Source organism: Histomonas meleagridis (genome assembly GCF_020186115.1).
Source record: "Histomonas meleagridis strain 2922-C6/04-10x chromosome Unknown contig_40, whole genome shotgun sequence".
Classification (NCBI taxonomy): domain Eukaryota; phylum Parabasalia; order Tritrichomonadida; family Dientamoebidae; genus Histomonas; species Histomonas meleagridis.
This window is the reverse complement of record NW_027150884.1, coordinates 380884-402587: the sequence shown is the minus strand read 5'-3', so window position 1 is coordinate 402587 and position 21704 is coordinate 380884. Positions and strand designations below refer to the sequence as shown.

General features: G+C 31.4%; 9 protein-coding genes across 9 annotated transcripts; 4 read left to right on the top strand and 5 right to left on the bottom strand.

Annotated features, from left to right (window-relative positions):
- Positions 1 to 206: 206 nt before the first annotated feature.
- GO595_006139 (peptidyl-prolyl cis-trans isomerase) lies at positions 207 to 611 on the bottom strand (the record flags this gene model as incomplete). The annotated part of the gene is made up of 1 exon (XM_067919459.1): positions 207 to 611. The coding sequence occupies one exon, from the start codon at positions 609 to 611 to the stop codon at positions 207 to 209; it is 405 nt and encodes a 134-aa protein (XP_067773735.1).
- A 1939-nt stretch (positions 612 to 2550) lies between these two features.
- Positions 2551 to 3567, bottom strand: GO595_006138 (CAMK family protein kinase; the record flags this gene model as incomplete). The annotated part of the gene is made up of 1 exon (XM_067919458.1): positions 2551 to 3567. The coding sequence occupies one exon, from the start codon at positions 3565 to 3567 to the stop codon at positions 2551 to 2553; it is 1017 nt and encodes a 338-aa protein (XP_067773734.1).
- Positions 3568 to 4856: 1289 nt separating this feature from the next.
- GO595_006137 (uncharacterized protein) lies at positions 4857 to 6080 on the bottom strand (the record flags this gene model as incomplete). Its single annotated transcript, XM_067919457.1, has 1 exon — positions 4857 to 6080. One exon carries the CDS (start codon positions 6078 to 6080, stop codon positions 4857 to 4859), a length of 1224 nt encoding a protein of 407 aa, XP_067773733.1.
- Positions 6081 to 7552: 1472 nt separating this feature from the next.
- Positions 7553 to 8680, bottom strand: GO595_006136 (RRS1-domain-containing protein; the record flags this gene model as incomplete). The annotated part of the gene is made up of 1 exon (XM_067919456.1): positions 7553 to 8680. The coding sequence occupies one exon, from the start codon at positions 8678 to 8680 to the stop codon at positions 7553 to 7555; it is 1128 nt and encodes a 375-aa protein (XP_067773732.1).
- Positions 8681 to 11083: 2403 nt separating this feature from the next.
- Positions 11084 to 11602, top strand: GO595_006135 (the record flags this gene model as incomplete). The annotated part of the gene is made up of 1 exon (XM_067919455.1): positions 11084 to 11602. The coding sequence occupies one exon, from the start codon at positions 11084 to 11086 to the stop codon at positions 11600 to 11602; it is 519 nt and encodes a 172-aa protein (XP_067773731.1).
- Positions 11603 to 11883: 281 nt separating this feature from the next.
- GO595_006134 (cysteine proteinase) lies at positions 11884 to 13104 on the bottom strand (the record flags this gene model as incomplete). Its single annotated transcript, XM_067919454.1, has 1 exon — positions 11884 to 13104. The coding sequence occupies one exon, from the start codon at positions 13102 to 13104 to the stop codon at positions 11884 to 11886; it is 1221 nt and encodes a 406-aa protein (XP_067773730.1).
- A 126-nt stretch (positions 13105 to 13230) lies between these two features.
- On the top strand, positions 13231 to 14505 carry GO595_006133 (glycosyltransferase family 4 protein; the record flags this gene model as incomplete). Its single annotated transcript, XM_067919453.1, has 1 exon — positions 13231 to 14505. The coding sequence occupies one exon, from the start codon at positions 13231 to 13233 to the stop codon at positions 14503 to 14505; it is 1275 nt and encodes a 424-aa protein (XP_067773729.1).
- Positions 14506 to 16574: 2069 nt separating this feature from the next.
- On the top strand, positions 16575 to 18155 carry GO595_006132 (DUF5057 domain-containing protein; the record flags this gene model as incomplete). Its single annotated transcript, XM_067919451.1, has 1 exon — positions 16575 to 18155. The coding sequence occupies one exon, from the start codon at positions 16575 to 16577 to the stop codon at positions 18153 to 18155; it is 1581 nt and encodes a 526-aa protein (XP_067773728.1).
- A 1133-nt stretch (positions 18156 to 19288) lies between these two features.
- On the top strand, positions 19289 to 21232 carry GO595_006131 (cytoplasmic heat shock protein 70; the record flags this gene model as incomplete). The annotated part of the gene is made up of 1 exon (XM_067919450.1): positions 19289 to 21232. One exon carries the CDS (start codon positions 19289 to 19291, stop codon positions 21230 to 21232), a length of 1944 nt encoding a protein of 647 aa, XP_067773727.1.
- Positions 21233 to 21704: the final 472 nt, after the last annotated feature.

Genomic DNA, 21704 nt, shown 5'->3' with positions numbered 1-21704 from the left:
TCTTGATTTAAATCAAATTCAAAAAAAAAAAAAAATTATAATAAAAATCACACTAAAGAGCATGTTGCATTGTGTTTCCGTAAACATGATTATACGAAAATATTTGCAGAAAAATATTTTAATTAAAAAAAAATTGGATTTAATGAAGCAAGTGATAAGTTATTTCCATTACAACAATGAACAACATTGTGAATATTTTGTTTATTTCAAACTTCACCACAATCAGAAATTACAATGTTTTGTTTGGGAACACCATTGCTTGATCCAGCAGCCTGTATTGCTTCAACAACGTCCATTCCCTCTACAACCTTACCAAATGCAACATAGTGATTGTCAAGCCATTGCGCTTTCACCAAAGTAATGAAGAATTGACTTCCATTAGTATTTCTTCCATTGTTTGCCATTGAAACAATTCCTGGTTGGTCGTGCTTGATTGCAAAGTTTTCGTCTTCAAACCGTGGACCATATATACTTTCATTTTGACTTCCATCATTTGATATGAAGTCACCAGATTGAATTATAAAATTAGGTATGATTTTATGGAATTTACATCCTTTATAGTGTAGTTTTGCTCCGGATCTTCCAACGCCTTTTTCTCCTGTGCATAACATTCTGAAATTTTCCGCCGTTCGTGGAACTCTATCTGCAAAAAGTTCTATCACAATTTTTCCATTTTTCGTGCCATTAAAAGATCTAAAATTAGAATTTAATCAAACACATTAAGCCAAACTTTAGGGTTTGTCATCTTGGAAAATGGCAGTTGAATGCTTTATTCAATTAACGAGTAAATTAACGTTCAAAACAAGGGTGCCTCAAATACAATGTTGAATGAGTTTTTTTCAGGAGAAATGCTGCTAAATGTTTATTATGGAATAGTAAAAATTTCTGTTAAGTTGTTAATTTTTTCATGAAAAGTATGGATTCTTGTCAAAAGAAAAAAATTAACAAAATTTGTTACAAGCATTTACAATGTTTGTATTGATTTGCTTTTTAAAAAGGCTTGAGAAGTGAAAATTTCAAAAAATTATTCTTAGCAGTGGTTTAATTAAAAAGTTCGAATAGAGATGGAACCAGATAACTGCTTTACACATAAAAGGAACATATGAACATACCTTTGGAAGAAACAGTAATTGTTAATTTTTTGTTCATATGTTGGGTTAGAACGCTTGGTGGTATACCAAACTTTTCGCAGCGTTTCCAACGGTACCGTATTGAAAAAGTTAATTTTTATGCCGTTTACTTCACATGGATAAAAAAACCCGATATGTATAGATACGAGGTTAATGAGCGGCCATTGGGAAACGAAAACTTTAAAAAGTTTACGATGTATTCAAATATCTAAATTAAATTGTAATTTGGTCAACCCCAAAAAAAAACAGTAAAAATTCAAACAGATGAAAATCTTTTAACGCGTTGGGTCATTTGACTAAAACAATCTTCTATTGCGTGAACATGGCTTTTACCAACAAAAATTTACGAAAATTTAAATTTATGAACAGCTTATTCATAAGAAACTCTTAACTTTGATGATCCGTTCAACGTTCTTAAATCTTGTATTTTTTTTATATTTATAATTATGGGATTAAAGCAATACTTTTCTACAAAATTTATTAAATAACAGAACCGCAATCCTTTACCAGTAAGTGTGTAGTAATATTTAGCTTATATAAGTCAAATAATATTTTAAGATAATTATATTCCCTTATCTTCCATTACACTTATTAAAACCGACTGCAGACGCAGCAAGCTTAAAGATGAACAGCATGATTATCTTTGTTTTATGTTTGGATAAAAACTCTAGTGGAGTAAAGAACTAATACATCATTAAAAGATATATAGCGTTTTACTCTTCGTATAATGAACTCCAATCCTTGAATAAGTCATCAAATTATCAAAAATTATTTCTGATTACTGATCATTTGAAGGACATAAATCTTTTCTTCTTTATAACCAAAATTGTCTCTTCCAGGGCGTTCCTTTTTGCTTGGTTACATGAAAATGATTTTATAAAAACTAAACACGATTATAATCGGGTCAAGTTTCTTTATTGTTTACCCACATGATTGAAAAGCTTTGAAAAAGCAAAACTGAATTGGGTGTGGTTACATTTTCGGTTTGAATTTGAGCCCTAAACAAAAATGACATTAACTCAAATTCCTCTGTCAACAAATTCAAAATTAGATTATATCAGTTCACCACTCACAATTTTCAAAATCTGCTGGTAAAATCATTCAAATTTGCCCTCCTACCACAGAAATTCACGGACAACCACAACAGAAGGACACAAAAATCGAGCATCGGATGATCGATGCATTCAGCTCTTGATCAGTTTTATGATTTATATTGCCCACATAGATCTTAATTTCATGATATAGATTTTTTCCAAAATCCAAGAAGTTAGTCATCATAATAGATAATTATTATTGCAATTAATCAACACAATTAGATAATACTTGATGACCATTATTTCTTTGATCTAAGCGATCTTGTTTCAAGGTTTAATTTAATGGAAAAATTACAATCAAACATATAGCATGATTTATTCAAACATTAAAATGGAAAAATTTTCGGTATCACTGGTGTCCTCTTTACCTCTGGCTTCTTCAACAAAAAAGAATTGTTATTAATCCTATTACTGATAATTCTATTATGTGATACAGATGACGGAAGAAATGAAGTTGATTTTCTATACGAACGTTCACTCTGTGTTTGAGGTAGTGAAGAATAATTATACTTTTTAATGCTATCAAAAATTGGAGATCGAAGTAATTTTGCTAATGGTTCTCTTTTCTTTGGGTTCACAGCTGTCATCGATCGAATTAGCTGACAAAACCCTGGCTCAGCATAAGAAGGAAAGGTGAAAATCCCTAAGCTAATAGCGTTTTCCATTTCATCAACGTCGTGAACTTTCCACGGAAGTTTTCCGAATGCGATTGTATAAAACGTTATTCCCAGCGACCAAATGTCTGCCAAAAATGGGTCATTATTTTGGCCATTGATAATCTCTGGTGCCATGAAAGGTCGTGAACCAGCACAACTCTTTAGAACTTCTCCTTTTTCAAACTTTTTACTGAGACCGAAGTCTGCGAGTTTTGTTCTTCCGTAACTGTCGAGAAGAATGTTTGCAGGCTTTATGTCTCTATGTGCAACGTTTTGTTCATGGCAATGAAACAATGCATTCATTATTTGGTAACAATATGAATATAACTTTGGTGGCTTTATCGGACCTTCTTTTTGTACCAAATCTTTTAAAGAGCCGCCTTTGCAATACTCGAGTACAATGTACAAATATGTCCGTGTTTCATCAAAGAAAAATTCATACATTGATATGATGTTTGGGTGACATAATCGAATTAATGTTTCCGCTTCGTTTTTTGTTTGGTCGAATGCTGGCTCTTTTTGTTTTATTCTTTTGATGCAAAAATCTTGATTATATTTATCAGACCTCACCAGAAACACTGAGCCAAAGCCTCCAACCCCTATAGCCCTTGTAAAATGATAGTGGTGCTCTGGGAGGATTTCTTGGATCTCTGTGAGGGTAATTTGAGGCGATTGATTTAAGAGCATCAGAAGTTCTGGCAAGATTGAACAATTTGACAATTCCCAGAAAAAAACCGTTCCAGAATGTATTTTCAGTTTAAAAATTGAACGGAAACGATGCAATTAACCTAGAAAAATTTACTTTTTGAATGCAGAAGTTTAAACAAACACAAAAAATAACGTGCAGACAATAACAAAATCTTCGTAAGCTAACAACTCAACAACTGTGACTGTGTCGCTTGAGAGGCTTTTTAAAGAATTTTCTAGGAGTTGTCACAATTGTGTAAAAATGCTTTTTGTTTCCAATATCTTTATCAGAAAAGCGGAATTAATGTTGAAAGAACATTATTCAATTCGAATGACCAGAACCAATAACCGCAAATTGCTCTCAAAAATTGATTGAACTTTGAATACAATTTGTGAGTGATTCCATCCAAACTTTTGTTAAAAAAATCCCGATCTTTATTGAACAAAAACTTGGAATCGGATTGTTTTAGAGAAAAATGCATATAATAAGCATGCCGCGGGTGATTCGGTCTTAATTATACGACCTGTTGAATGATGTAAAATGATACTTTTACATATATCAAAAAAATGTTAATATTCAATAATTCTTGCAATTTTAAGGCAATCACATCACATTACTACTATCTTCGAGTTCAGTGCTACCTATTTCATGTATTAAAAAAACATATCGTTTACAAATATCTATTTTTTATGACATTTTACAATATATGCAAATGCAAACATCATGTAGATCCATAACTAGAAAATGTTTTCAGGCAAATGTGTTCAAATTCGCTACATTTTCTTATTCTCAAAAAAATTCAACATATTATCTTTGCTCTTCGTGCGTAACCTCTAAATACGCCAATTTCCATTTATATTCAACAGATCGTAAGCTTTTGCCAATAAGAATATCAAAAAAAAATTCTTTACATAATATTACGCAGCTATAATTTGCACACGCAAGTTAAACACGTAACCAGAAAAAACAGAAGTTTAAATTCCTTAATGCTTATGAAAAACATATTTTTTTATGTAAGAACACTGCGCATAGTGATGTTTAAGTGATTTTAGTTCAACTACAAGTCTATCAATAAATAACTTTTAAGTATAATAAAAATCTCTTTGCATCTGGTGAACACATTCACAGATAAAATTACTGTGCAACACAAACTATTTACATAACATACAAATTACATATTTTATATAATTTCTTAAAACGTCGCATTACTATTTTAATAAATTTCGTATTTGATAATATATTCGAAAAATTTTTATTGATATAATTTCAAACAAATTAAACGCAAAAATCATTTTTGCAAAAAGGCGTTATAAATAGCCTCTTGTTCTTTTGTTAGTTCCGGCACTTGTATATCCGGTAATTTCATTTTCTTCGATATACAAAGTGTCAAATAGTCGATGAACACCGATCCACTTTTTGAGGCCCACTCTCTCAAAATTGAATCGTTTTCGGTTTTGTATCTTCTGCACATGAAATATGCAACGTCGCATTGAGGCTGGCAATCCTTTAACGTGATGAAAAGATCGCCATTCAGCTTTATTCCTTGAATCACTGATATCCCTATGATACGAGCGAAAAAAGGAGTTCTTTTCATAAAATCAACCGCATCTGAATTTCCAGTATTCAAATGTTTCGACCAAATCATTTTGTCTCGTGGCGTAACACCAAATGCTTTTATATAATCTTTAATGGGATATTTCATCGTAAAGTTCGGAAGTGACAAAACAATTTGAGATGATGCGCCGCAAACGGTCGCCGCCTTTTCAATCTCAGTGAAATTCACCTCGCAATCGCCGCTGACGGCCTTCGTGACCAAATACGAGAGAGGACGCGCAGAATCTATACGGGAAAGAGGGGAATTGTAAAGCGATAGACGAATCCTGATCACACAATAGATGGGATGATATGTTTCTAAAAATTTCTTCTCGCAAAAGTTGACAACTATTTGATACATTTGTCGCTTATGAAAACAGAACTCTGAAATTTGTTGGAATAAATGAAGATATGAGAAATCATCAACTTCTTGGAAATTACACATACTCTCATTAAAAACGGACTCAAGCCAAAGCTTAAATTCTTTGGGTTGATCAGAAAAAACTCTGAGTTGATCTGGAGGTGATAAATCTGATTTGATTGATTCTGGAATTTCAAACCACTTAGGAACTTCGCGCATCCGTGCAAGAACATCCTTGATGAGGTCATGGAAGATAGGAATATCTGAATATTGCTGAAGTTGTTTGAGTAACTCTTTCAATTGATCAGGATATAGTGTACTTATCTTATTTTTGATTGTTTGGTGTTGCTGTTCGATATATTTTTCAAATATCCTTGAAGCGTCAAATCCACTAAAATCTCCAATTTGAAAAACTTTTGAATATTGAGAAAAATCATAATGTTCGCAATGATGAAGAGATTCAATAAAACTCATTGGGTCATCTGACTCTTCAAGTATCACTTTTAATTTTTCTTTTCCATCTGGAGTCAGGAAATGCGGATCATTTGGTGGCTTCATTAATGTTTCACATCACATGTCTCAAATCAAACATCATAACAAATTTATTTGAGCCATCTATACAAGTTAAAAAGCAAATAACATATTATGTTTTAATAATTTGGAATATGTTTTAATAATTTAAAATATGTTTTAATAATTTGAAATATGATTTAATGATTCGTAATATGTTTTGATAATTTAAAATATGTTTTAATAATTTGAAACAGCACTTCATATAGCAGTTAGAAATAATAATATAGAAATCGTAAAATTACTTTTAGATAAAGAAGGGATTGATGTTAATGCAAAAACTATTCATTTGAATAATTTATAATATGTTTTAATAATTTTTAATATGTTTTAATAAAATTTTAAACCAAATTATCTACGCAATATTAACACCTGACTTGTTAACTCTACAAGAGTTGAGTAACGCTTCGTATTGTATGTATTATACATTGAGATTCGCGAATAAGGAAATTATCGCAAAACTTGTAATGTTTCTTTAATAATTTGGTAGTTATAGCGGTGAAACAGATGGTGACTTATAGAACATTACTCGAAGATATCTTTAATGACACATTTAAGGAGATTTATTTAATCGAAATGAAACTTTATAAATGCAATTTAAATCAAATTCTTAATAAAAAAGTTGAGTTGATTGTTTATTAAATCAATGAAATGGTTAACTTCAAACTCAGCAGATGATCTTTATTTAAATTTCACTATCAATGAATTCGAAGTTGTTGAAAATGGTTAGCAAACGAAAATAAAAATGTATATCGAAGAAGTAATTAATTTCATATTTATTAAAAATGTTAAATAACAACTCGAACGCTTCCTAAATGATTCTATTGTATAATATTAAAAGCAGAATGTTTAATACAAATGAATTAAATCACGAGAGAAGGTAAAATTGATATCGAAGATTGCAAACATAATACAAAATAATCTGAAAACTTAAAGAAAATGTTATTCGATGTAATAAATTAAATATACAAAAGTTATTAAAGTACGTCACTGGTTCGCCATATATTCCAATCTTACGATAAATATTTAATATCTTCTTACATTTAATATGTGAAATATTTAAACATACTTGTTTTGTCTCAACCGAAACGCCAGAATATGAATCACATGAATGAAAGGTTATCATTGACTATCCTTTGTGATAGTTTCTCGATTGAATGATTCAACTTCAATAATGTTTTTGTTAAATGTTTTATTATAATATTTTTGTTCTTATGAATTATTTTGAAAATTTTTCGACTAATTCCAAAAAATAGAAAGCACGATAGAGAACGATAGAATAAACACAAACAGCAAATCAATAAAAATAAGACAAAAGAAAAAAAAATAATTCACGCAGAGAGTTTTTGCTCATTTTATTTTGATCATCCGTTTCATGTTGCCACCCATAAGAAGATTTGATCTGTGAGTGAGCTTAAACATACACAAAATAAATTTATTACTTTTTCTTTTATTTAGTTCTATTTTCTTCCATTTTTCTTTTTTCCTTTATTTCTATCGAATATCTTCGGCAGCTTACTTCCTTCCTCGAATATTGGCGGCTTATTCTCCAGCTTGTTAAATTGGTTCATTGACGCTGATGACGTTGGGTGTTCTGAAGCCTTAATTGCAGTTCTTATAGTTTCCTTAGTATAACTTCCTTTAGCAGACACGTTCGAAATGTCCAACTTCGCTCTTGCGATTCTATTTTTGTTCCTTCGTTCTCTCTTCTTTTGCTCTTTGATGCTCTCCTTTCGTTTGTTCTCGCGCTTCTCGAATGGATCGCCTTCATAACCATTAGGAACTTCGATCAGCCAATCTTGGTTTGGCGCGTTCGCGCGTTTGTAGCCATAGCGAAGGCGCCATTCGCCTGTGGCTTCATCTTGGACAATTTTCTCTTTCGCTTGTGTCTTGAGCCCTTTCTCTTTCTTGAAAGCTTCCCAACGCGTCATGACTTTCTCGGTTGGAATTGGCTGAGATCGTGGAAGACTAATGACATCATTGGGAAGTTTGACGCGGTTATCTCCCTCGCGTTCGAGTGAATTGAGTTGCGCAAATAGTTGGTTGAGAGAGGAAGTGGCCATTTGTAAAAGAAGATTGGAATCTTGAACATCGGATTGGGAATAATGATTGGGATCAAGTGCTGTTAAATGGGCAAGATCAAATTGGAAGTTCATGCCCTTGGGTGGGCCATTCTTTTCTTCGGATGTGTTTTGAGATTTTGACTGGAATGGACTGATTATTGAACTTATTTTGACGGGTTCGGAAATAGCTGCAGGTGTTGGAGGTAATGGAGGTGGAATATCGTTATTATTTTCTTCAGGTGCAGGTGGTAAAGATGGTGGGATGTCGCCTTTATTTTCATCAGATGCAGGAGGTAAAGATGGTGGGATGTCGCCTTTATTTTCTTCATGAGGTTCTTCGTTAGTTTCAGGAGCTGGTTCTTCTTCGCTTTCTTCGGCTGTTTCCTCTGCGAGTTTCTCTTCAAGTAATTTGACTAATTGAGCTTTTTTGAGTTTAGCAAATGTCGATGGTTCAACACCAAGTTCGGTTAGCTTTTCTTTGAGCTCTTTAACGAGCATCTTGTGTATATCTTTGTTTTGAGACATTGCTTATTTTATCTGCTTGACCAAAGCGAAATTCAAACAAGGTTTCAGAAATTCTTCAAATCAATACCTTTCTCGGAATGGATTTACTTTTAATAATATTAAACAATCCGAAACGCATATTAAAATTTTGTATAAATTCTCGTAAAATGCTTTGTTATTTTTGCACATGATTGGGGAAAAGATGAAATTAAAATCAGAAGTTCAACATGTAAAATAATGATTTTACCAACAAATATTTTGAAATAGTTTTATTTTTCTTTTCAGATTGAAATTTTTTATTGACAGAATCAAATTTCACATGTGCACTTGTCTTATAAGATAAAAACATCATTCATAAAAGTTGTGCTTGTTTAGTTATTTAATGCATATTTAATTGCTGCGTCTGCAACTTGAGATTTTGCAGTATGTTTGATCTTTTCGGCTTGTTGAGAATAAGAAGCAATGAACTTATCCAAAGCTGGTTCATAGTGTTTGATTGCAGGACCCAAAAATTTGTTATATATATCTTCTGCTAATTTTGCGGTATCATATTGTAAAAATAGTAAGAAAATGCATTTTAATTCGTAATAAAAAGGAATTGTGTTAAGTAAGAAAGATGCAGCAGCTTCGATTAATAAAAGGAATGCGCAAACCAACCAATAGCAGAGCCATCTAAAATCATCATCTGAACCTTCACTTACAACAGCAATGAATGAACGATAACCTGGGAAAAGAAATGTTAGTGGAAATGAAATAAAACGAAAAATAGGCCAGCCAATCATCTAAGTATTTATAAAAAAATTTGACAGCAAAGAGGATGACAAACGTGCTAAACGATCAAATTGCATTCATTTCCTGTTATGGCACTTTTCAGTAAAGAAGAAGAAAATCGAAAAACTCAACATCATTTAAGTCATTCATCTGTTATTTTTATACTTAAAGAATTTATATTCATAAATGTTTTTCATTTGTAATCAAAGAAAGGAAATTTATAAACAAATAGATGATGAAACTTGTTGAGTGCACTCAACAAAATGAATTGTTTAACAATGATAAAAATAAATAAGCAATTTAGTTGAATATATAAAAACTATTATGTCGCCTTTAATTAATGGGAACGTGTTTAAACATTTTATGATGACAAATTTGTCGAGTACAGATTTTAATACAAATTGAGTCAACAGCGATTATTTTGTTTTTTTTTTTCTCCTCACAAAATTGTGCCGATACAATCACATGCATTCAATTTTGTGAGCATAATTTTGAGAGAACGATTTTGTGAAGACGAACCACAGTTAATGTCAGCGACTCAAGAATCCTGCAAATGCGGAAATATAAAATTTATAGTCTCTAGAGGCTCTGGAGTAACAAACAGCCAACATGATGATACACAGTTTGTTATTAAAATGGAAGGAATTTTAATAAATTCTCCATCAGAAGTTTTACATAGTAGCCTTGGAACAAAATCTTTTCTTCTAACCTGCACAAATTGTAATGAATCTTTTTCGATTAATATTCAAAATTTACATGCAATTTGCAAACACGTTGAAAATTCAGCATCTTCAAAGTCTAGATCTAAAAGAACACTAGCTGACCACATGCCACATCAACTCAGACCATGGATAGCTGTTAATAATAGGTATGAAAAGGAATCACCTGTTATGGTTCCAATCATAAAGAGTACCGAAAACGACTCACCATTCGTGCTAGAAGACAACATCGAAATTGATGATGGAGGAGATTATTGTTTCGATAATTACAGCTATAGCATTGGTTCATTTACAACAAACAATTGGTCGAATATTGATCCTGTTTACTAAATGGCACAAATGTTATTTTGCCAATATGTTTAAGAAACGTTAGAGATAAGAGTAAAGAATTATGTCATGGAATATCTTCTTTAGATTTATTTATTATGAAAATCATGAAAAATTCGAACTTCTTCATCGTGCTGATGAAGTTGTCATATCCCATTGGTGTTTTTGTAAAATTATATTGATTGCAAATTATCATAATTTTCATTTCTGTAGTTTTTTCTTATAGTGATATCGAAGCTTTAAGCTCTTCTCCAAAATCAACAGAAGTGATTCATTTTCTTGAGTGATTTCTTGGAGTTTTTTTCTCAAAATTTCTAATTTATTTTTTAGCTGTTCATTTTCATCTCTTAAGGTTTGGTACTCAATCCAAAGTTCAGGGTCTTGTTGTTGATTAATTTTTGTTATTACATTTTTTGAATTTGTGTTTTTTCTTTGTACAAACGAGTCAATTAATTCACTGCTGGCTGCTGAAAAATCTGAACTAGTTGTATCATTTTCATTGTTGAAAGAATCTGAGTTATTTATATTTTTTTGCATAAAATTTCAAAAATGTCATTTTATTTTCACTCAAATTAATAATGGCAAATTCTGTGGCCGGGTAAAATCCATGCAAAGAACAAAACCAAACTTTCTTGTTACAGGAACTCCTGGTGTCGGCAAAACAACATTTTCATCAATGTTGGCATCTAGGTTTGGTTTACTTCATGTGCCAATCAGTCAATTAATTCGTGATAACCATCTTTGGACTGAACAAGATGAAGAGCGCGATTGCACAATTTATGACGAAAACCTCCTCGAAGCCGAATTGAACAATATCATTGCAAGTCATCCAGAAGGTGGTATAGTATTTGATTTTCACTGTTCTGACGTTGTTGATATTGAAAATCTTGACTTCGTGCTTGTACTTCGTTGTGAATCAGATTTACTTTGGAAGCGACTCGCTGCCCGTGGATATAGTGAAGATAAAATTCGCGAAAATGTCGAAGCAGAAATTTTCAGAACAATTCTTGATGAAGTTATCGAAGACTTTCCTGCTAACATGATTCATGAAATACAATCAAATTCCATTGAAGATCTCGATAATGCATTAAATCAAATACAGCAAGCATTAACAAACAATGCTTGATTTTATTTCTTTTGTTTTCTTCCTATAATAAAATACTTTTATTCTTTTATTTTTGAAATTGTAATACTGTTTTATAACTTTTTTACAGTTAATTCTCTTCATTTTATATTCTTGAAAAAAATTCATGAATAAAAAAAATAAAGAATTTCAGTTTTGTTTGCTTTAATAAATGTTTTTTAATTTTGATTTCTTCAAAAAATTAAAATCATTTTCATTATTATAATTATTAATGAAGGTTCAAATGAGATTAAATGGAATAAACAAAAAGATGTAAACATTTATTAAATTTTCTCCATAAGTAAAAAGCACGCTTGCGACAAAAATGCGACATCTTCAATCGTCTCATTCACGTCTATAGTTCCGCATTTTATCCAATTTCCAGCGTCTTTATTCCTTATGTATGTTAAGTATTGCCCATCATTCGGCGTTCCTTCATGCGAAATTATAGCTCTCACTTTATACTCACCATTAATACCATATTCGCTCATGTTTAATGCCTCTCTTGGTAATATCACATGCATATTACTTTTCTCAAGATTAAACTCATTTTTCTTAATTCTATTTATACTTATTATTAAATAACTTGGCGCATTACACATTTTCATTTTCTTACGTTCGACTTTCCCATCACCAATTGGTGTCTCAGTAATTGTAACACCATTATACCGTATTAAAAGCTCAGTTAATTCTGTTTGCGGAATAATTTTCTCTTTTTCTAGACCAGAACGATATAATGGGGAATCAGTGATTTCAAGTGGAAGAATCCAAATCTTTCGTTTGCTTGATTTCCAATGGCCTGCATCTTCATACTTCTCAATGTTTAAAAGCCCTCGTGATAGAGTACTTAAAAGATTATTTTTCCCAAATTTGTTGTTGAGCTCGTTTAAAATGACCGATAGGAAATTGAATGGATCATCAATCTCAGGAAGCGAGCGAAAGAGCTTAGAAGGGGAAATCTGTTTCTTGTAAAAATATGGATTAAAGAAGTTCTTGAAGAAGGTTGAAAATTCTTTTAATATCGGTACATCAAAATCTTTTAAAAGAAAATAATCACGAAGTGGATCAATACATGAAATAAAACGAATTACTGAAATTTGCGCATGTGTTGGTTTGAGTGTCTCTAACCCAAGTGCACCTGGAATAATTTCTCCGCCATTTTTCATCTTTTCATGCATGAAAGCTATTGTTTTTTGTGTGTAAACTGGATGCGCTGTAAATCTAATGTCTTGAAGTTCTGGAACATCTGGTAAAACATCATAATTTGGAAGAACTACAATTTCTGTATCACTCATTCTGATTGCTAATGGGTGGAATTTCTCAACAAAATGTTGAGTTAGTGGAGATGTTGAAGATCCGCCACTAAATGGTTTTCCACATGTTAAACATACATAGATGTTTTTTGTAGATAATGTAACTGAACAACATAAATCATCATCAAACTTAAGTGCATTTCTGTGAACAATTTGGTCGTATTGGAATAATCCTGGTGCAGGTGCTTTCATTTGGAAAAATTTTTCTTTTTGTAAAAGGAGGTAATTGACTATCTTTGTTTTGTTAGCTTCTGGACAAATACTTGAAACATGATTATATTAATATGTGTTTTATTACTTCCAATTATTCTTTCTATAATGGCAGCTTTATATTTCCGTCGAAAAAAGAAAAATTCGGTAGTTTTCTTCCATCCAAATTGTCTTGATTGTGCAGGAGGAGAACGCGTTCTCTGGGCTGCTGTTGATTCTCTTAAAGATAAAAACATAGATATTGCAATTTATTCCCAAGAATGTACATATGACCAAGCAAAAGAAAAAATATTCAAGAGTTTCGATATGGTAATTCCTTCTCACTTACGATTTATAAACGTAGGAACAGCTGATTTCATAAAGCCAGGCAGGTATCCCAGATTTACTTTAATAATGCAAGCATTAAGTTCTATTGTATATGTATTTAAGTGTCTAATGAAAGAAGTTCCAAGTGTTGTTATAGACACTACTGGTGCACCATTTGCTTCCTTTGTTTGGAAACTCTTTGGTGGCTGTACTGTTATTTTTTATATTCATTATCCATACATTTCAACAGACATGCTCTCAAAAGTAAAAAGTAATGAAACGTCATTCAACAATGATCAAGAAATCGCAAAGTCATCATTTTTAACAAATATTAAGATTCTTTATTATCGCATATTATGTTTCTTCTATTCGTTAACAAGTAAGTTCATGGATATAACAATGGTAAATTCAACATGGACATCAAATCACATTGAGTCTATCTATGGGAAAAAGCCTGTAATTCTTTATCCTCCATGTGATTGTAGACAATTTGGAGAATTCCCAATAGAAAATCGTGAAAAAGGATTCATTTTGAGTGTTGGGCAATTCCGTCCTGAAAAAAATTATTTCTTACAGTTAGAAATTATGGAAAAGCTTTCCAAAATTAATGAAAAAGCTCATTTGGTTATCGTCGGCGGTTGTAGAAATGAAATAGACCGTTTATTATTGAATGATTTACAAAAGGTGATAGACGAAAAAAAGCTGAAAGTTGAATTATGTCCAAATGTTCCATATGAACAGCTGAAACAATTACTTAGGAAAGCAGATATTGGACTTCACACAATGCGTGATGAACATTTCGGTATTTGTGTTGTTGAATATATGGCAGCTGGATTGATTCCAATTTCTAATAGAAGCGCAGGCCCTCTTATGGATATTGTTAAGGACACAAATTATTTGGCATTGACATGCGATGAGTATGTTGAAAAGTTGGAAAGAGCTCTAAATGATCATTCAGATGATGTCAGAATAAGATTCAGAAAAGAATCCCAAAAGTTCAGCCTTGAAAACTTTGAGCAAAATTTCATCAAAATTAATATTGATATAATTCAGAAAAGTTTAAATAAAACATTATAAGTTACAGATAACAAATGTTTTTCTTGAAAATTCAATTCGTTTTCCAAAAAAATGTATTTTAAAGCAAGCTTTTAAAAACATAAAATTGTTAGAAATAAAAAAGAATTATTGATATCAAGAATTATTTCATGAAATAAAATAATAAAAAAAGATCAGAAAATAATAAGAACGGAATGCCTAGTAATTGGTCTGTTTAGTCATATTTCTTGAATCCAAGGAGATGAGCACGTTCGCGGAAACATCTTCTGCACATGTTAATTCCATAGCTACGGATAACACCACGACGACGTTGGCAGCAGCGGCAGCCACGTTCGAAAGAGCCTTTAGCATGCTCACGGTTGTGTTTTGGAACAAAATTAGCTGGCATTGGGTCTGAAAGAAAGACCATAACCGTTACAACTGCCGTCACTTTTACTGTCCTAAAATTTAGGTTTATAATAAATATCGTAATTACTGAACAAGAACCAATTAAAGATATTTTTATTCAGAAGAAAATGTATTTACTAAGTATTATGGTTCAATTATAGAAGAAGCCAAAGCTAAAGATGAAGAACTTAAAGATACATCAAATAAGAAGTAATGACAACATTTTAAATCATTGACATACCTTAGTGAATAAAATAAAAAGAACTATGGAAAAAGAATTAACAATGCAAATCACAAAGAATCAATTGACTCAATCATTAAACTAAAGCAAAATGCGAAAGATGCGCTCAAGAGTTAAACTTATGCGGACACGAGCTGCTCGTGAAAGGAGTACATGAAAGAGTTTAGCCAAATATTAAAAGTGTAAATTCAATGGACATGGCTCAGCTAAAAGCTTAAACAACAAGGCTGCAAATGCAGTGTGCATCTGTGCGTCAGTTGTTGTTGTTGTTTTGGTTATACGTCATAAAAAGAAATACAACAATAACAACATTGAAGATGAATAAACTTCTTCTGTTGAAATAAGTTAATAAATATTTTATATGAAAATTTTATTTATTGGAGGAATGTGAACTATACAAATATTTTTTAAATATTGTTCCTCATAAAGAATTTATATATGCTTCCTCACAAAGAATTTTCTTTTATGATCATTATTGTGAGTAAACTTCATATGTTGAAGAAGTGATTATCAATTTATGATGATAAAATTCTCATTTGTTTTATTATATCTTTTTACCTTTGGTTTTAAAGAAAGCAATATATATATTACGATTTTTTTGTTTTGTCGACACACTTTCTTATCAATCTCCAACCATGAATTGATACTTCAATTTTGGGAATTCTGCTATACATGAACTGTAAAATGAAGTATTGTGATATTTCTTATAGTCTTTGTTTTAAGTTGAACAAAGCATAGCTTGATTTTTGCAATAAAACTCCAACATTAAAATATAAAATAAAATTTGTTTTATTGTAATCTGTATATAGAGGTAACATGTTTATAAATATATTAAACTAAATCTTAGAATTGTTTAGAGAAACAAATTATATATCAAAAATTGAGAAAAAACACTTTTCATTGACTCAAAATATTTTAATGTTATCAATATAAAATTATATAAACATACTAAACTAAAAAAGCTTTTTTTTCTATTCGTTTTTTCTAGGTTGTCGGAAATTATATAAGATTTATTATTCAATTTTAACTTAATTAATTCTTATAAGAATTTTTATGAACATATTTAAAAAAACATTACTTTAATTTATTTTTGCAATTTTTTTAAAATATGCTTGGGATTCTTATTGTTTTAACATCATCTATTAATATTAAATTAAACGCAATATTTGAACCCACACAAACATATGGTAAAGGACTGGCACATCTTACTTGGACAGATCTATCAAAACATAAAGTGTATTATAAGCTATTCCAAAAGAGTCAGAATTCAAATGGTAAATGGTCAGAATGGAAACAAATAAGCACATATCAACATGGAAACCCTGTAAATGTATTAAATGTATATCCAAGCTTTGAAAATTCATATAAAGGAGTAAAATCTAACTCTGGAGATGTGCTAGGTTATCTAACTTACAATGCTACATTTACTTTCGGTAATAATGCAAAACCATATAATTTACCTATGTCAGCAGCATTAAAAGTTTGGATGGAAGGTGGTACAGTAAAAAAAGGCGATGAATTAATGGAATTTGATCCTTATGGAATTGACCATGAAACCGGAAAACAATTAATATTTGTTGAACCTATTTCTATTAATGATTTTGAAGATAATGTGGAAAAAGATCCAAATTTTATTTATAAATATGATGTAGTGGTTTTTGGAACATGGGATGCCAATGGAATATATTCCATTAAGACAGAAACAGCCAAAGGAATTATTAGTCAATATATTAAAAAAGGATATGGAGTGTTAGTTGGACATGATATAATTTCTGATGATTTCTATAAAAAAAAAGCTGAAAGTTTAGTGGCAATCAGAGATTTATTCGGAATCAAAATACTACAAGCTGATGATTATTATATTGATCCAAAAACTGGTAAAAAGATTATATTAAGGTATTTTCATGATGAAGGTAAGAACATTTCAATACAAAAGAAAGGATTATTAACAGATTATCCATATGAAATTGGCGATATCGGGGATAGATTAAGTATTCCTTTTACTCACTCTACAGATCAAGCAGCTTCAGGTGATGTCTGGTTTACATTTAATGATAGAATCTATTATAACGAAATAGGGGATATATTAGGATTTTATCTTACAACAAAAAATAACACTGCAATGATTCAAACCGGGCATAGCAATTGTAACTCAACTGAAGACGAAAGAAAAATAATTGCAAACACAATTTATTATTTAAAACAAAGGACAACTGATAATAATCTAATCGAACATTCATCACGAGATCTCGCATCACCTATCATTAATTCCCTAAATTTTGATCTAGGGACAAAATTTGTAAAAATTAAATCCACTGATTTGGGATCAAACTATAAGTATATGGTTGAAGCTTATTTTGAAGCAAATGATATATTTATTGCACAATCAAATGCTGTCGATGTTCATGCAATTACAGGGGTGCAAAAATATAAATATGCAATTTCAAATAATGCAAAACCATCATTTGATGATTTAATAAATTGTGTAACTGGACCTGTTATCCCACTTTCAGATGATCAAATTCAAACAGGAGTATATGTACATGTTGCTGCAATAGACGGTGCCGAGAATGTTGGTGAGATTTCATCTTTATATATTCAAGCTCAAAACTTAATTAATACCAAGTCTATGTATATTACATTGAATGAAGAGAATATTTCCACCATATCTACTTCAAATAATACACGAATACCTAGATCATTAAATATAAGTAATTCACCAATTCCTCATTCTCTTCCTACAAAAAATTCTACTTCTAATGATAAGAAAAGTCCAAAATCATTTATTTCTGAGAATTGGCAAGTAAAAGATAAGGGAAAGTCAACCAAAAAATCAATAATGATATATTCACTCATTGCTGCTGCTGTTATTGCATTAGTAATTACATTAATCACATTGCTAATCATATTTTCTAAGTCACATCCACAAGCTGAAATGGTAAGTGAGTTTGTACCAGAAAATCAAGTACAAATTGAACATCATAATCCTCTTTACAATATGGCTCAAGATGATCCATTTGATGATGACTTCAATCAAAATTAAGTTTATGTAATTATTTCATTAAAAAAGATTCCCTTTTACCAACAAGAAAAAATAAAAAATTGCTTTTAAATTTTCATTAAATTATTATAGTCTTAGTTAAATTATTTTAATTTAGCATATAGAAACAAGCTATATTTCAATAATGAGATAATTTTGAAAGTATTGTCATTTTATTAACAACACAGTTGATGAAATTACATCTTTGTGTAAAATTTATTAAGCTCAGATCTTCTAAATCATCACTTCTATTCTAAGCATATCAATTATACATTAACTTAGAAACATATGAAACTTGTTTTTTAAAAAATTAAAAATAATACATTTACTCATACAAAATAAAAAGTGATAAATAATGAAACTTAATCATCGCTGATGTTTGCATACATGAAAATAGTAGGGTTAGTACAATACGAATGCTTTTGGAAAAAACATTTAATCCCAATATTGATCTGGATTTAACTCTTGTTTCGGAGCAGGCATTATTTCTATTGCATTAGAACTATTTTTTATTGCTTCAAGGGCTAGGTTAATATCTTTTTGACTTATTTCTGAAAAATAATAATCATTTTGATAATGCTGGTGCTTTTCTATTCTTTCCTTTTTCCCTCTAAAGTCGAAGGAATTAGGCCGTTCTAGAAAAACTTTGTGTAAATCATTGTTGGGTGGGAAATAGGAATTCATAAACCAGAAGAAAGCTCGAACGATTAAAAATAATTCAAAATTTTAAATAGTCATTCGACCGTTATTACCAAACGTTTTCATACAATTTTCAAGTATTATATTTTATTGAATTTGTTATCATTGTGAACGTTTATTGGGATGCTTCAAATTGGTATTCAAGCCTGCTTGTTATTGCCATTGCATGTATTCAAGTAATTTTTGTTTAAGTATGAAAATGATTTTTTTAAAAGTAAGTTATTTTTATAAATTCATTATAATATAGTTAATTTCACATAAAATATAATCCAAATTAAAACATAATCATGAAAGTTTTATTACAAGATTGATTACTTCTTGGGGCAGTCCGTGTTAAACGTCCTTCTAATTTTTTGAATACTTTAAATGGTCGAATACATAATTTGAATCAATAAATGCTCAAATAAAAAATGCCTTCATAAGATCATTTTTTTATTATGTCAGCTATAGGTATTGATTTAGGTACAACATACAGTTGCGTTGGTGTTTTCAGACACAATCGTGTTGATATTATAGCAAATGATATGGGTAATCGTACAACACCATCTTATGTTGCATTTACAGAAGACGAAAGACTTGTTGGTGATGCTGCAAAGAACCAAGCAGCCATGAATCCAACAAACACAGTATTTGATGCCAAGCGTATGATTGGACGTAAATTTAGTGATCCAGTTGTTCAAAAAGATATGCAACATTGGCCATTTAAAGTTGTACGTGGCGAAGCAGATCGTCCGAGAATTCAAGTCCAATGGAAAGGTGAAACAAAACAATTTTATCCAGAAGAAATCTCAGCTATGGTTTTAGGTAAAATGAAAGAAATTGCAGAAAGTCAACTTACAGACAAAGTCAAAGATGCAGTCATTACAGTTCCAGCATATTTCAACGATGGTCAACGTCAAGCCACAAAAGATGCAGGTGTTATTGCAGGATTAAATGTATTACGTATTATCAATGAGCCAACAGCCGCCGCAATTGCATTTGGTCTTAACGAGAAATCCGATAAAGAGCGTCATGTTTTAATATTTGATCTTGGCGGCGGTACATTTGATGTTTCATTACTTGATATCGATGGCGGCATGTTCGAAGTGCGTGCCACAGCAGGCGATACACATCTTGGCGGTGAAGACTTTGATAATCGTATGGTTAATTACTTTGCAGATCGATTCCAAAAGAAGTTCAAATGTGACTTAAGGCAATCGCCACGTGCATTACGTACATTACGAACAGCATGCGAACGAGCTAAGCGAACATTATCCACAGCCACATCCGCATCAATTGTTTGTGATTCATTATATGAAGGCCACGACTTTATGGATAACATCTCACGTGCAATGTTCGAGAACTTAAATGATGAACTTTTCAGGTCAACAATGAACCCTGTCGCACAAGTTTTAAGGGATGCAAACATGTCGAAGTCAGATGTCACTGATATAGTTTTAGTTGGAGGTTCGTCACGTATTCCACGTGTTCAGCAATTGCTACAAGACTTCTTTAATGGCAAGCAGCCATGCCGTGGTGTTGATCCTGATGAAGCAGTTGCATACGGTGCAGCAGTCCAAGCAGCAATTATCAAAGGTGATACATCAGACACAGTGAAAGATATTTTGTTGTTAGATGTTGCACCACTTTCATTGGGTATCGAAACAGCTGGCGGAATGATGACAGTGCTCATTCCACGTAACACAACAATTCCAGCGAAGAAGTCAAATGTCTTCACAACATTCTCAGATAATCAGCCCGCAGTTACAATCAAAGTTTATGAAGGAGAACGTTCGCGAACATGCGACAACAACTTACTCGGTACATTCGATTTAACAGGCATTCCGCCAGCACCACGCGGCGTACCACAGATTGAAGTTACATTCGATGTTAACGCGGATGGTATTATGAACGTTTCGGCACAAGATAAGTCGACAGGTAACGTGAAGAAGATCACGATTAAGAATGAGAAAGGACGTCTTTCACAAGCAGATATCGACAAAATGGTTGCAGACGCAGAGAAGTACAAAGCACAAGATGAAGAAATACGTAAGAAAGTGGAAGCGAAGAACGCACTCGAAGGATACTGCTTCGGCGTACGCAACTCATTAAATCAAGAGCAGTTCGCTAACGCATTGTCACAATCAGATAAGGATACAATCAACAAGGAAATCAATGACACGCTCGCATGGATGGAGTCTAACCAAGACGCAGACGTCGCTACAATCGAAGCGAAACAGAAGGAACTCGAAGGCAAACTGATGCCAATTATGCAAGCAGCTTATCAACATGCGGCAGGCGGCGCACAAGGCGGAATGCCAGGCGCGAACATGCAGGGAGGAAGTGGAGCATCAGCAAATAGTGGACATTCATCAGGACCACGCGTGGAAGAAGTCGATTAAATGAATAAAATGTAATACAATGAATAAATTATATTATATATTTTATGTAAATTTAATATCAGTTTAATGAGGACAAACACTAGCAAAAATAAATGGATAAATAAATAATCGATCATTTTATCATTGCAAGTTTTGAAATCACATGAAGAAATTATTTTTGATTTGAGTGAAAATAACATTCGAGATTGTATTAGTAAAAACATAAATTTAACAGATAATAATGATATTATATTTTATTCAAAGGTGATTCTTAGTAGAATAATATATTTATCAATTCTTTCACAAATGAAAGATTTAAATATATATTTTAATTTTATTCAAAAGATAGAAAATAAGCAAAATGAATTAAATGAAAAAATTTTGAATTGATTAAAACATTTAGAAATTTTTTTCTTAATATAGACTCACAAGAATCAAATTTTATTTTTGAAAAAATGCTTGAAATGAATTTGATTTCATTAAATCATAAAAT